General features: G+C 42.8%; 1 protein-coding gene across 1 annotated transcript in view; it reads left to right on the top strand.

The window, feature by feature from the left end:
• LOC144671280 (ryanodine receptor 1-like) overlaps positions 1–16,508 on the top strand; it is a 473,493-nt gene that overhangs the window by 193,019 nt on the left and 263,966 nt on the right. Inside the window, exons 39-40 of the mRNA XM_078533089.1 lie at positions 12,128–12,401; positions 15,574–15,688. Of these exons, the coding sequence (XP_078389215.1) occupies positions 12,128–12,401; positions 15,574–15,688 (389 nt within the window). The remainder of the gene's footprint in view (positions 1–12,127; positions 12,402–15,573; positions 15,689–16,508) is intronic.

Here is a 16,508-nt window from a genome sequence, read left to right as displayed (position 1 = left end):
GTTATATTAAGGAACACTCCTTTCTCCAAGTGATGTTATAGATTTTAAGTTCTCATGATGTGATGCCCACTACTAAGATTTCTGAAGGTTCTAAAGAATATCTTGACCCTAAAATCTACTAAAAGGTCAATTGTATGTATGTGTTTTTTTTTAAGTTTTATTTCCTGTGTTGCTGCAAATCGAGGATTAAGCAGAGCTGTGCATCTGTTAGGGGAGTATGAAAGATTATTTTAAAGGGAAGGCTGAAGCTAGCAGCAGCAAAACAGTAGTATGGGGTGTTCAACTGGTTATTGATATTTTGCTTAACAATTGAAGTATTCGCATGATATCAAGAAAGTAGCAGATTCCTTCTATAAACCAAGGGATGTTCAATTAGGTTAGCTTGAGGTCCACTGTCTGTAAACCTCAATGGCCCTGAAGTCCACAAATCTGAAATGGATTCAAGTAAGTTGAATTTGCACTATACAAGATTAGCAATAGCATGAAATGTCTAGAACCAGGGGACACAGCCTCAGAATAAGGGGCAGGCCATTTAAGACTGAGATGAGGAGGAATTTCTTCAGTCAATCTTTGAAATTCTGTACCCCAGAGGGCTGTGGAAGCTCAATCATTGAGTATGTTCAAGACAGATTCTAGGTACCAATGGGGATAGTGGGGAAAAATGAAGTAGAGGTAGATGATCAGCCATGATCTGTTTGAATTACAGAGCAGGTTTCTCAGGCGGAACAGCCTACTACTCCTATGTTCCTATGCCTCAAGACGACAGTGAGTGATATGTTGGGGAAGGAAGAGAAGATGAGCAGTTTTGAAGGGGCGGTGGGTGGAGTGGGTGGAGATGTTCACTAACTGAGTAGAATGTCATACATTGCCAGCTGGCATGGAGAAAGTGCATATGAAAATTAAAGTTAGATTGTATAATATCATCTTGATTTGATGATTTAAGTTTGGGAGGTATTTATAAATTCTTGCCTCAATTTCTCCACTTCACAATGCCAAGTTGCACTTAAAGCCCATTATTTCAATTGCCATCATACTCATCAGATTGTGGCTCATCCTCTACTCACCTTTTGAAGTCATGTGTCCACTTCCTTTTATGCATATATCACTTTTTAGTATTCAACACAATCGTGTATCTTATCAGAGATTTGTAGCCTTACTGACATTCAGTCTTTGGGAACTCTGCAAATTTCATCTCTCTGCACTTTATCACATTCCGATCTGCAGAATGCATCCTTCCTTTATCAAAATCAAATACAGTATTCTACCATTCAACACACTCTTCTATCATCCACAAAATGGAAGTTAACCTCCACCAGGGCAAACAAATAGAAGTTTTATATATAAAGGCTATGTACCTGTGGAATGGAGCCAAAACACTTAAATCCAGGAAGGAGAAGAGGTCAATCTGAGAAGGCCTGGGAAGGAAACTCCTTGACCATCCCTGCAATACAGGAGAACCCAGAAGGATAAGCTTATCTGTTATACTGTATTGGTTCATTTAATGCAGATATCATTAACAAATATGTTACTGTCTATTTGGAGGAATTTTTCATGCAGGTAATATTATCTGTGCGGAACTAAAATATTTCTCATCCAAAACATACATAGGATAAATATAGACATATGAACAAAAAGGAAAATGGCAGTCTGTGTTCGGTTATATTATGATCTCTCCATGCCGAGGAGTTGGATCCTGCCCTCAGTACAGCTTGCAGAGCTAATGCTGGCTGCCTAAAGTCTACTAAATTAGCAGACCTATATCTGCTCAATGGTATTGTTCTACCCATCATAAGGAGGCAAGCAATATCAAGAGTAGAATGGACAAAGCAAATCAGTGACCCTCGTCATCCTCGCTTACAGAAAGAGCCAGCATCAACGACGCTCAAGTTAAGGGGCAACTTCTTACACGCTGTCCAGCCCCTAGATTGTAAGCCTTCACCTTGCAATGCATCTACAGATGAAGGCACACAAGTTATCTAATGATCTAGAGGAATCCCTCTCATCAGGAGCCAGTAGAACATGGCCTTTTGGCTGTGTCTCAATCACCTGATGACTGGTGTCAGCCTCTTTTTAAGGCCCTTACGCAGAAGTTTGGATACAGTCAAATGAATTCTGTCAACTGTAACTGTGGAGAGGCAACCCAAATGATGAAACATCTCCTATAATTCCCTCTATTAGAAGATCTAAAGTTCTTCAAGTCTTGCACCACAACCTGCATTGATAAGTGGCGAGGGAAGATGTAGCGACATAACAAGAAGACCAGCAATGAGAACTGAAAGATCCATACTGGTTTTATACTGGTTTTTGAGAATTATTACATTCTTGTGGCTCTGAATTTAAAGCAAAAACAACATAGAGGCCTGCTACAATATATATTTTGTTAAAGCAAAAGACTACCAAATCAATGATATTCATTTCAGATTTGCAATTTTCATCTGGCATTTGTAACTCACATTAAGCTGAGTAGATTGATGGAACCTTTTGTGCGGTTGTTGTAAAGTGCTAACTTTGTACATGCTCCTCGCTGTTAAACTTGGAGGCAGTTTTTACACTGGTGTGTAATAAGGGCAGTGGATATTTAATACAAATAGTTCATTTAGAGATTTATTCCAATGAATGTATGGACCAAAAGAAGCAAGGACACCAATTTTAACAACCCTCCCACAACCTGGCAGAAACTGGGCGGTAGAGACAGTGAAAATAACAGGAGGCAGTTGTATCCACTGTTTCTACTTTCTTGCCCCTGCATACCCATATTACCATGTTCTTTTGAGCAGGACACTTGCAGGAAGGTAGTAGGGTCCAATTTTAAATAGGCAGATTGGGTTCAACAATGCAATCAGGACCAGAACTACAGTTTCACTCTGAGGCTTGGTTCAGGTGGGGGGTTGCAGGGATGCGCAGAGGGCTGTGTCGCCCTCTTCTAAGCCAGAAGAGGCCCAGAAGGCAAGTTTTAAATTTTATTTTTCAGGTTTTCTTCCAGAACAGGAGTGTTCCTCCAGGGGCTTCACAAGAAAGCTTTGAGCCTCCGATGAACTGCGCTCCCCTCCCTCTGATTGCAGCCCAACACTCCATTAACTCTTGCTTGTTCTCACTCCTACCCTCCTGCCAGTCTATCGATTTGGCTGGCTTGTGGGTGGAATGTTGACGTCAGCAGGGCCTCTGTTTCCCTGGCCTTGTTGATGTTCTTTTCTCTTTCATCCCCACCCCCAACCCAATCACCGCACTTCCCTGTACCCTGCTCACCTCCCTATTAATACCAAGGATTCTCTGTGGCTCACTAGTTGGAAAATTCTGCTGATCCTGACCTGTGTTTTGTACAAATATTTTTAGTTTGCCTGACTTCTCAAATATGGGTCAACTCGGAGTTCTATCTTATGTTTATGCTAAATCCTGAATTTTTATGATCCAGCTTTTCTGTTTTGAAATTTACTCTCAATGCTTTACATTACTGGGGAAAATGGCCACGATTAAAGCCATCAAATGGCTTATCCAGTTCCAATTACAAGGGTAGACTATGTTAACTCCTGTTCACTAGTAACTAATTTGTTCATTTTCGAGAACTTTTCTCGTTAGTAGTTCCTGAAAGGAACTCACTGCTTGGTGAGATTGACAGGATGTATCTCAGCCTGCAGACTGTACTGTGAACACCATTCCCTGTATGTTTACTGTCCTTGCAGCTGTTGTATGTATGATGAATATTGGCAGCTGCTGGAACTGCAGGACAGGACTAACATAGCTGCACTGTGTAAAATGTTACAGAAAACCTGCCCCTCACTTAATATACTGCATCAAGAACCCACTGCACAGAGGTCAAATCACAGCTGCTTATGACATTCTAGTAGTAAAAAATAGTTCAAAGGCTCAGCCACCAGGAGTCCATCTATGGTAAGCTGATTTGAAGTTTGTTTTAACAGTAGGCATTAGATAGTGCAGACAGTCCTTCAGCTGTCAGCATCACTTTCTGTGTTGAGTAAAACTCACAGTAAAGAATAGGTAGAACTGCTACATTATTATATTTGTGACATACAGGTATAGATCATTTAATTCTGCTTCAAGAATTGGATTTTTAAAATACTAAACAAGAGAATGGTGTTTAACTAAAACTGGTGGACTGCAAAATTGAACAGGGTTCAAATGGGTGCAAGGATCTCAATGCTGGGTTACTCCGTGCCCATTGCTTCCAATGAAGGCAACATGCAAACTTTGCGCTGCCTGCTAATTTAAATCATTCTAATGTACAAACTTTGCGAAGGAAGCGGGATCAGATAGCTGTGGCAGTTACTGCCAGGAGTTTGGCTCAAAAGACCTGAATGTAGTGCCATAAGAAGTTCATAGAGCCATAGTCATTGAGGCCTACATCACTGAGAATGGCCCTTCAGCCTGTCGAGCCAGTCAAACAAGTACCTAACTATTCTAATCCCATTTTCCAACACTAGGCCCATGGCATCGCAAGTGCACATCCAAATATTTCTTAAATGTTATGAAGGTTTCTGCCTCTACCACCCTTTCAGGCAGTGAGTTCCAGATTCCCACCACCCTCTTGGTGAAAAAAATTCTTCCTCATATCCCCTCTAAACCTCCTGCCTCTCACCTTAAATCTATGACCCCTGGTTATTGATCCCTCCACCAAGGGGAAAAATTCCTTCCTGTCTACCCTATCTATGCCCTTCATAATTTTATACACCTCAATCATGCCCCCACCCCCACCCCCCCCCCCCCCCCCCAATAATCTCCTCTGCTCCAGGGAAAATAACCCCAGTCTATCCAATCTCTCCTGATAACTAAAAGTCTCCAGCCCAGGCAACATCCTGCTAAATCTCTTCTGCACTCTCTCTAGTGCAATCCTTCCTATAATGAGGATTCCAGAACTGCACGCAATACTCTAGCTGTGGCCTAACCAGTGTTTTATACAGTGCCATCATAACCTCCCTGCTCTTGTATTCTATGCCTTGGCTAATATAGGCAAGTATACCATATGCCTTCTTAACCACCTTATCTACCTGTCCCACCACCTTAAGGGGACCGGTGGTCATGCACACCAAGGTCCCGCTGATCCTCGGTACTTCCCAGGGTCCTACCATTCATCATGTATTCCCATTCAGTGACCTCATACGAGTAATCAAGGTCAGTGAATGCATTTTCAAATGCCATATCCCATCATTTGGACCACTAGCTTCAGAGACTGCTCAATGCACCACACCCCTATCAATTGCGACTCACACCTAACATTCATAGCTTCATCTCACCCTTACAAACTTAGCCGTGCTGCAATCCTTGCACCCAGATCTCTCACCTTGCGCACACTGCTAGCTATTAAACAAGTTCTAACCCAGTGGCTTCACCATGGCTGATGAAAACTGCTAACTTTCAGTGGGGAAGACTGCAGATGGCATTGGAGGATGACGTCAAGTGGTTTTGAGCCTTGAGGATCCAGCTTCAGACTGCACCACCTTGGTGTGGACTGCAGCTGCCTGACTGGCAGGCATCAGTAGGGGCACTAGCAGATTGGCAGTGATGGGAGGGCTAATACTGTCCTCCTGTGAGTGGATATCAGGTTCTTGCACCATGGAGCCAATGGCTGTCTCCTGGGGCAAACTTAATCTGCTGCTGCACAGATTGCTGGATTTCTTTGAAAGCCTTCATGCGTTTGAGCACTGGTAGTGACCGTCATGATGTCAGCAAACTGATCATGTGTGGCATTAAGCCAGGATTGCATGGCAAGGACCAGACGATCTCAGAACTTCTCTCTGAGCTTCCACTGCAGCACTCAAATGTTGGGTCGTTTCTGCCTGTGCTGCAATGGAAGCTGAGATATCAGTCACCACACCTGTATCGAGGCTGGGTCTGCAAGTGCTATCGCGGAGTTGGCCATCATTTCCAAATTGGAAAGGACGGGCTTCAACCTCTGGACGAAGCCCTGGACCAAGCTAAAAAGGGACTCCTTCATACTCCTTGACAATGACAACAGACCTGCCAACGCACCAAGCATTTCTGTGAACATGCTTTTCAGCCATTCCTGAACATCACCCCATCTAAGTCCTCATCTGTGTTCTTTGTATCAGAACCTACCTGCGACCTCGCCCTCCAGGGAGATGACACATGCGTTAGCCTTTCTCCCTAGCTTGGCTCTAGCCCACTTGTACCCAATGACTTACCATGTGCTGATCTTGCCTGTAACCTACTCCCTATAGTACGACAGGGCAGTATTTGAGCTGATGCCTGAGAGTGTCTGTGACGGTGGTGCCTCATTAAATGTGTGTTCTTGCTTCACGCCCTTCATAGTGAGGCTGCACTGGCTGCCCAGATGGTAGTTCTTGGGTATCTGAAAGCACAAATGCAGAAAGGGAGGGTTGAGATGAGGGAAAAGGGGCTTGTGTGGAAAGCAAGCGATCTATGGTCACACTGCCTGCAACTTGTGCTTCACACCAGATTGCAGGATGAGGGTGAAGTAGGATTTGAGAAGGTGCATAAGCAGAAATATACTGTCATCCTGGATGTTCTCAGTGATGTTGGTTGCGACAGCCTCAGTCACTGCTGGCTCAAAGATTCACAGCACCATCTCCTCCAAGGGGCTCAAGAGATGGCAGCGTACCTGTTCTCTGCTGCACCCTCTTGATATTTGTCATCATGTCTAGCAAGAGGTAAGTATGAGTGTAAGGGCGTGTTTTGCATTGTGTTTGTAGGGTGTACCTGTCATAGCTGAATAGCTGGAAGTAAATGTAAGCTACGAAATGTGCATGTGAGGCTTGCAGCAGTAGTAAGATTGTAAGGGTTAAGTGGAGTATATGAATATTAAGCATGAGTCCTGATTGCTGATGGGTGAGTGATGGCTGTGGTGCATTGTGCAGCGTATGAGGTTGGTGGTGAGGTGAGTAGCAGATGGCATTTGAAGAGGCATTTATTAATCTTAACTACTCACGTGAGGTCATTAAACATCTTTTTCCTCTGCAACTATGTCCTTGGAACTGCATACCTTGAATTAAGCTGTGGTTACCTGCCCTCTTTGCCTTTGCAATATTTGCCTCGAGGGCCTCCTGGCCCCTGAGGAATCGTATCGCTCTACCTTTCCACCTCCAGATTAAGGCCCCCAGCACTGCATCAGAGAATCTGGAAATCCTCTGTCTGGTCTGGCATGTTTATAAGGCTGTTCTAATTAAGTTTCTGATCAATGGTGGGGGGTTCAGTGGTGTTAATGCCTTTTAATGTCAAGGGGAAATAGTTAGACTCTCTCATGTTGGAGATGGTCACTGCCTAGCACTTGTGTGGCACAAATGTTACTTGGCACTTATCAGCCCAAGACTGAATATTGTCCGGGTCTTGCTATATATGGAAAAGTGCGATCATCAGCGAACATCCCCACTTCTGACCTTATGATGGAAGCAATGTCATTGATGAAACAGTTGAAGATAGTTGGGCCTAGATCACTACCCTGAGGAACTCGTGCCACAATGTCTTGTGGTTGTGGTGGTTGGCCTCCAACAACCACAACTGGTATTCTTTATGGTAGGTATGATTCCAACCAGTGGAGAGTTTTTCCCAATTACCATTAACTTCAATTTGGCTAGGGCTCCTTGATGGTTCACTTGTTCAAAGTGCTGTTTTGATGTCAAAGGCAGTCACTCTCATTTCACCTGTTGCAGCCAAAATGTGCACCCCTTTTAAGAGGTTCAGATGTCTTCGAGCGTTAACTTTTGCTACTCATGCACACAACCTGGGCCGTTCCTTCACTTGTTACTGGATCAAAATTGTGAGGGAGATGGTGGTATGATGGTAATGTCACTGGATTAGTAATCCAGAGATCCAGTCTAATGCTCTAGGGACATGGATTCAGACCCCACCACAGAGAGACTGGAGAAGCTGGGGTTGTTCTCCTTTGAGCAGAGAAGTTTAAGAAGAGATTTGATAGAGGCGTTTGAAATCATGAATGGTTTTGGTAAGAGCAAATAAGGAGAAACTACTTCCACTGTCAGAAAGGCCACTAACCAAAAGACAGAGATATAAGGTGATTGGCAAAATAACCAGAGGTGACTTGAGGAAGCAGGGCTATAGGGAAAGAGCGGGGGAGTGGGATGAGTTGACTAGCTCTACCAAATAGCTGGGATGGGCATGATGGGCTGAATGAACTCCATTTGTGTTGTACTGTCCTACGATAAGAAACTTAATAAAAATGAAAATGCATGGAATTGGACGCAACCTATTATCTTAATAGAAAATTAGTTAGGAGGCAGGAGACAGAGTGTGGAGATAAAGGGTAAGTGCTCAGATTGGAAGAATGTGACTAGCGGTGTCCTCCCTGAATCAGTACTGAGACTGCAACTTCTCACTATATTTATTCATGACACGAATGAAGGAAAAGAGAGCCATTTGCTGATGACATTAAGTTAGATGACAGAGTAAATAGTGGAGATGAGAGCAGCAGTTTACAAAGAGACTTTGATTGGATGAGTGGACAAAACTGTGGCAGAAGGAGTCAGTGTGGTAACGTGTGAGGTCATCCACTTTAGACCTAAAATAGATCAGAGTATTTTTTTAAATAAGGAGAAGCTAAGAACTGTGGATGAGCAGAGAGCTTTAGGGGGCCAAGTGTAGAAATCACTAAAAGCTAGTGGGCAAGTACCATAAGTAATTGTGAGAGATTTATCCCAAGGTGATCGGAATATAAAGGGCCAGAAGTCATGTTACAGATGTACAGATCGCTGGTTAGATTCAGTAATGGCTACCACCACATCTTCTCAACAGCTGCATCATGGATATATTGGCCTTGGAGGGGTCTGATGCAGATTCATCAGAATGATATCAGAGTTGAAGGGGTTAAACTAGGGGCAGCATTGACTAGGCTTTTATACCATTGAATATAGAAGATTAAGGGTGATCTAATCAAGGGGTTGGGAGAAGCTGTTTGCTCTAATGGAAGAATCCAGAGCAATGGGGGAAGAATTTTATAATTAGAACGAGGTTATTTGGAGGTGCTTTTTCACACAAAGGATAGTGGAAATCTGGAAAACTCTCCTCCAAAAAGCTGTTGAGTTTGGGAGTCAATAGAAAATAGATTTTTTTAGGCAAAGGTATTAATGTTTACGGAACAAAGAGTGGAAGTTGGAGTTTAGATACAGATCAGACATGATCTAATTGAATTGTGGAACAAGCTCAAGTGGCCTACTTCTCTCCCTGTATTCCTCATGGTAAGACACCAAATTTAAGTTCCCAATTTCCCCACAGTGAGTTTTTTGCCTATATCAAGCCATTTAGTTGAAGAATAGAAGGATGTCACCAAGCAAGACTTTACCAGCAGGTGGGACTTGCAATGGAAGTCAGATCTCCTCAGGTCAAATGTACACTCCTAATTGCTGAATCAGGTTGATGGAGGGTGATCTAATTTGCTACAAAGTTGTTGACCTAAATAATTTAGCAAGTGGCATTAGGTGATATCAGTGTTTGACGCCATATAAAAAGTATATAGAGGCACTGGAGAGGATGAAGTGATGATTTACAAGGATGATACCAGAAATGCATGGGTCTACCTATCAGGAAAAGATTGACAGACTGTGTCTCTTCTCTCTTGGAAAAAGAAGGCTGAAGGGTGACCCAATGGAGGTCTTTAAAATTATGAAAAGTTTTGATAGAGTGGATACAGAGAGAATATTTCCTCTTGTGGAGAACAGCATAACTAGATGCCATCAATATAAGATTGTCCCCAAGAAATCCAATACGGAATTCAGAAGAAACTTCTATAGCCAGAGAGTGGTGAGAATCTGGAACTTGCTACCACAAGGTGTGGTTGAAGTGAATAGTATGGATGCATCTAAGGGGAAGCTAGACAAGCAGATGAGGGCAAAGGGAATAAATGGTTACGATAGTAGGTTTAGATGAGGAAAGCTGGGAGGAGGCTCAAGTGGAACATAAACACCGGCATGGACTGGTTGGGTCAATGGTTTTATTCTGTGACGTGTATCCTGCGCAATTTTATGTAAGTTGTGAACCCTCCAAATGTGCAAGATCATCTTTGTCCCTCTACCAGAGCTATAGGCAATATTGATTTAGGCCAGCTTGTCAACCAGACAGAGGACCTGTTGGAATTCTGTTCAGTGATGTGGCCCGGAGCTAAGACCTCACACTCTATTTTTATAAAACATATATATATATATCAGCATGGCTAATTTATAAAATCTTAAAAATACTGGACAATGACTGAAGTCATGGCTTGCCATGATTCAAACAAAAGGAACGTTCTGACATTCTGAGTATCTGACACCTAAAGAGGCACTAATGACCCCTGTGACTGCAGAGATCAAATCCAAGGAAATTGTATGGAGGCCATATACATTTCTAAGGCCAGGCCTGGCCAATGGAGACAACCAGTCAGCGAGGACAAAGGGCCCCTGAAACCTCTGAAGGTATTAATAGTTAAAGCATTACCAATGTCAAGAATCCAGACTAAGGAATATAGTGGAGAGGTGGGAGTCACCTGACACCCCCCCCCCCCCCCCCCCAGCCTCTCCCTCGCCCAGAAAAGCTGCTGGAACCTGTAATATTGCCTTGTGAAGCTGCACAGCTCAGACTGCCTTTTTCCATCAACCACGCAGCAGCTCAGAACAAGAGCTTGGTCCAAGTGGATGCCTAGCCCCCATCTACACTGTTTCTACTGGAACTTATGAACTTCCAGCACCTACAAGACTAGTTCATCTCTACGTGCCCATCTCATCGTGGAAGTCATCTTTACTGGGAAAGTGAATTATCCAGAATCCCTCTTCAACCTGCCGACTCTGAAAGAATACACCATTGGACTTTGATTCTGAACTCTGGACTCAAGTGAAACAATAATTCTTGTCTTCTCTGTGGTCCTTGCTTTGTACCTCCTTTCTTTTCCTTATCCCTCTTCTATTGTATGAATGTACTGGGGGCTATGTAGTGACACCCCCTCCTGTGCTTGGTGTGTGCAAATAAACTAACACTCTGATTTTACTCTATCTTGAGTTTGCTGTGGAGTTGTTCATCAAAATTGGATCACTCACCGCTTATAAAGGAGGAAATCAAAATCAAAACACCTTTCTGTTTACAGATGGGTGAAGAAAGGAGAAATCATGGTTGTTTAAATTAAATGCCCTCCTGTCCGTAACAGATGATTGACATTTAAAGGAAGCACAAGTAAACACTTACTGATTGTATTTTGGAAAGAGTGTTCATGCAAGTTGTGTACACGCACATTATGTACGATTGTAATACTAAAAGAAATGGCATTATTTTTACTACCCGAAAATATACTGCAGCCAAACTTTTTGCTGTTACTTGCCATGGGTTCACTAAGATATTAAAAAGAACTATTTGTATTTCACCAGTCTTTGTCATGTATTAATGCTTCATGTTTCATAAGACCAGTCACTGATATAGCAATGTTTTCATACTTATATCGGTGGATGAAATTAGGGTGTGAGGAACATGAAGTACAACTTCTGAATAAAATTTGCTGGGAATTTTCCCAGTGTGATCGGGTGAATATTTGAAACATGTTTCTTCGATGTTGCTTTACCCAACCTACGACTATTTAGAAGTCCCCTACACAATTCACTTAAGATTAAGATGTTCCTAGAATAGCTTTTAAGAAAATAATTGGCAGCACCAATGCTTAGACTTAATCGGGGCAGGGGCAGGAAGGCAACGGGTTTTTTTTACCAACTTTCCTTAAGGGCAAAACTTTTAGCTTGGCATGTGGGCACGCGCCCGACCTGTTCGGACGCAAAATTGAGTGACGTCCCACGCGTAATCCCGCGTTCGTGTGATATTTCAGTCGGCGGGTGCGCGCAAAAGTCGGAAGCGCGCCCGCCAACAATTAAAAGACCAATTAAGGTAATTAAAGGTGCAATTGTCTCCAATTTTTCCTGGTCCATCCAACCTTACGGTTGGCGGACGGGTGAATCGGCCAGGCATTTTTCATGAAGTTATGAACAATCTACAGGCAAATACAAATCTGAAATTGCCAGCATTTGGAGTTTGAGTGCCAAGCAATCAAAAGATCGTTCTTTTTTGTAGGAAGTGCATTTCTTAATATGACGTTCCAAAAGATAGCATTTTCTGTGCGTTTTATGTGGTCATGTTTACAGAGGGTTTGTGTTACTTTCTGTTAAAGGTACACTGCAGGAGCTGATCTCTCACACAGTGGTGCATTGGGCCCAGGAAGCCTTCATCCAGAATCCTGAACTGGTGCGGTTGATGTTCAGCTTGCTCCACAGACAGTACGATGGTGTTGGTGAGCTTATCCGTGCTATGCCGAAGGCGTACATCATTAATGCTATATCTGTGGAGGACACAATAAATTTGCTGGAATGCCTGGGGCAGATCCGCTCATTGCTCATTGTCCAAATGGGTCCAGAAGAAGAGAGGCTTATGATTCAGAGCATTGGGTATGTAATAAGCAATTATTACATAGAATTGCACTCATGCAGCATATTCATTCAGTTCAGCCAGTCCATGTATCATTCTATAACTGAAGAGACCCAGCCTATTCATCCATTTCTGACAGTTATGACTTTGCAATTTTGGTATTATTCTTCTAAATCGTTTCTGCACCCACTCTAGTGCCTTTGTATTTTTTATGACGTGGCAAACAGAACTGCGTACCAACTCCAAGTATGGTCTTGCCCAAGTTCAAACTTAGCATAATTTCTCTACTGTTAATTTCATACTTCCAGAAGTAAACCCTAGTACTTGGTTTGCTTTTTAATAGCTTTATTAACCAGCTTTGCTACTTTGTGATTTCTGTGTTTGTACTCCCAGATCCCTTTGCCCCTGCACCCCATTTAGATTCTTATTATCCAAGTAATATGTAACTGTGATGACTTGTCACTTTAAGATCAGCTCAACTGAATAGGGGTCACCTGATTTGTTCAACCAATCTATGGCTAGCACGGGGGAATAAATTCTAGGGAGGGGTTCCTTAAGAAAAATGGCTGCATGAGGGGCTGGCCGAATACAAGCTGCCACGGAAGCTCTCGTGTAAATAAAGTTAGTTTTCTTTGACTAAGAAGCCTCCCAGGACGTGTTTCTACAGTGACCTCCTTATTTTTCTTACCAAAATGCGATACCTCACACTTATCTATGGTGAAATAGGCTCATTCTGAAGGGTGATCACTGCCCTCTTGTAAATTGTTGCCGTCCTCCTCAGTAATTTTCTCTCCCAATTTGAGTGTCACCCACAAATTTAGAAATTGTGTATTTTATTCCAGAGTCTAAATTGTGAATTAACAATGGTGAACAACAGTGATACTATCATAGATCCTTGTGGAACACTAATTCCCATATTCTGCCACATGAATAGCTACTCTTTACCTCTACTCTCTGGTCTCTGTGTTGCAACTAGATAGATACCCATTCTGCTGATTTTCCCCTGACTCTGCATTCTCTAGCCTTATTCATTAGTCTATTATGTGGTACCCCTAGTCTTTCGGAAATCTAGGTATATTACACCTACTGCATTCCACTAGTATACTCTCTGGTGCCTCTTCAAAAAATTCATTGAGATTGGTCAAGCAAGATTTTCCCTTTCAAAATCCAAGCTGAGTGTTCTTTAAGCTGCTCGAGTTGCCAGCCAGTCGGATTGCCTGACAGCTCTCAAGGGTGGGACTTCTTCCCACTGAGGGGCAGGAGTCCAACTTTCAGCTTGTTTAGCCTGCGGGCAGTGCATTATCTCTAGTGGGACGTGCTTTCTTTAGGTCTGTAGGGTGACCCGGCCGACTCTTGCACCGGGGTGGGGGGGGGAACCAATATGCACTCCCCCCTCTTTCCCTTCCTCCCCCAACCAGGTGAAATTCAGCCCAGTGCTTCTGCTATCTCTTCCCTAAATCCTTTTAACTCTCCATTGGTAACTGCATCAATTAAATTTGCTTCTGAACCTCCATATAAGGAGTTGATTGAGTATCTATCTGAAAATGCAATAGGGATAAATTTAATGCCCATAGCAGATGGATTGGGGGGGCTATGAGTTTAAAATTATAAACATTTCAAATCAGACCCCAATCTGCCCACTTTCAGTTTGAACAGAGGCAGGAGACCAATCTGCTCTCAGGAGGAAGCTTGATCAGTAAACTCTTAAAAGCAGGCTATGTGCCGACATTTTTATATGCTTTTAATTTTCTTCTACTTCGGCTGGGTTTCTTGGATATCGGGAAGTCCGGCAGGTGAAAGGAAACAAGGATCATGGAAGGCACAGCACAGAAGGAGGCCATTTGGCTGGTCGAGATGTAGTTAGTCACGCTGTCCTGTTCTTACCCCATATCCCTGCAATTTTTTTCTCCTTCAAGTATTTATCTAGTTCCCTTTTGAAAACTGCCATTGAAGCTGCCTCCACCACCTTATCAGACACTGCATTCCAAATGCTAACCACTTGTTGTTTCTGGTTGTTTTGCCAGACATCGTAATTCTTGTTATCGACCTTTCAGCCATTGAAGAGTTTCACTTTATTTTACTCTAATTAAAGCCTTAGGGCAGAATTTTGCCCTTAATGGGCAGGCGGGCAGCCGATCGGCGCCCCGAAACAGGCCCCGGCGCCATTTTAAGTAGGCGGGCTGCCTGACGGGAAGCGCTATGCGCTTCCTGTGCGAGCAGGGGTGGGTGGGGGATTCCCCAACTGCCAGAGAGCGCTGCGCATATCTCCCTGAGTCTAAGTGCTGCTTCAGGGAGATCGCTGAAAGTTTTTGAAAGTTTAAAAATAAAAAAATTATTAACATGTCCCCCTCATGTGACAATGTCACACGAGATGGGACATGTTAATAAATTTCACAGAAACTTTATTAAAGTTTTTTAAAACCGACATGAAACCTCATCCTGCCGGTGGATGAGGTTTCATGTTTTTTCAGAAGCCCGCCGGGGCCCCTGGCCTGCCCACCAGCCTTAAGGTTGGACGGGCAGGGCCTTTAATTGATTTAACTACCCTGTCAATAGCCTCAATTGGCCATTGACAGGTCAGCAGGCGGACAGCTGATCATGCTGTCCCCCCACCTTCCTGAATATTCAAATGGGGTGGGAACCCCCGACGTCATCCCGCGCCATTTTCATGTCGGCGAGCGGGCCGCGCCCCCCAGCTCGCCGACGGAAAAATTCTGCCCTTAATGATTTTAAATGCCTCTATGAAATTTCACCTGAACACACACTGCTGTAAGGAGAACAGCTCAACTTCTCCAATTTATCCATGTAGCTGTAATCACTCAACCCTGGACCCATTCTAGTAAAGATTCTTCTGTACACTCTTCAAAACTTTCACGTCCTTTGTAAAGTGCAGTGCCAAGAAATGGACTCCAGTTGGAACTGAATTGGTGTCAGAGGAGCAGGCCCAGTAGGCTTACATGTTTTCTTCCCCATCAAACCGCCCAGCAACCTCTGACAACATGATCACATCCCCACTATCTCCGACCACTATAATCTTCACCCAAACCCGCTGTCGCAGCTGTGCTCGTATACAAAGATACAATTAATAATTAAAATGACATACAGGCTAAATTGCAACCTTAGTGCGTATTTTTAAGAAGGTACAAGGAGAAGGAGTTTTTTTTTTACAAATGGTTATCCTTTTCTTTGCAGAAACATTATGAACAATAAAGTCTTCTATCAACATCCAAACTTGATGCGTGCTTTGGGCATGCATGAAACTGTTATGGAAGTAATGGTGAATGTGTTGGGAGGTGGTGATTCTAAGGTATTAATGTGTATTAAACTCTATTAATCTGAATTTCACACAGTCTACTTCACATTTTGTCATATTTTATGGCATTTTATTGCACAAAGTACCCAGGGGTTCAGTTAGATTTTTTTCACAATAGGGCAGAATATTTTAGCTGCTAAATGAACCCACCAATATATTAATATGTAAGCTTGCACTTAGTTCATGCTTTGTCTCATTTCAGGCACCATACCTAAATACTATTCAGTGGGTGGAACGTTCCAATCATAATCCACAAAGTTTCCAGTAATAATAATTAAGAATGTATGAAAATCATCAGTCAGCTAAATAAAAAAAAATGAATTTACTCCAAATCTTTTTTTTAAATTATTTTAGCAGCAAACTTAGCATCTTACTAAATTGAGAACCTAAATACTAGAAACAAAGTTCGCAATGTATTAAAGGCAAATTATATTAAAGTTAAAATATTGACAAGAATATTATTAAACCCAACTATGTAGTGGGATTTTATGTTTGTTTAAAATGTGTCGAACTATGTCTACTATCAGATGGTTATGACTTTCTGAAACACCACGGAAGCTGAGTTCACTGGGAACCAGATTTAAACACATTTCTATATATTAAACATTTCTGACAAAGCCACTTTCCAAATCCTTTCAGTAGACATGTGCTACCTTCTCCCTACTCTCCCATCCTAGTACTTATTTTTTATCCATTCATGGGGTGTTGGCTTCGCTGGCTGGGCCAGCATTTATTGTCCATCCCTAGTTGCCCTTGAGAAGGTGATGATGAGCTGCCTTCTTGAACTGCGCAGGTCATGCAGTGTAGGTACACC

This window comes from Cetorhinus maximus, chromosome 32, assembly GCF_964194155.1.
Source record: "Cetorhinus maximus chromosome 32, sCetMax3.hap1.1, whole genome shotgun sequence".
In the NCBI taxonomy this organism is placed as follows: domain Eukaryota; kingdom Metazoa; phylum Chordata; class Chondrichthyes; order Lamniformes; family Cetorhinidae; genus Cetorhinus; species Cetorhinus maximus.
Note: the sequence above shows the minus strand (reverse complement) of the source record. Positions and strands in the feature narration are given on the sequence as shown.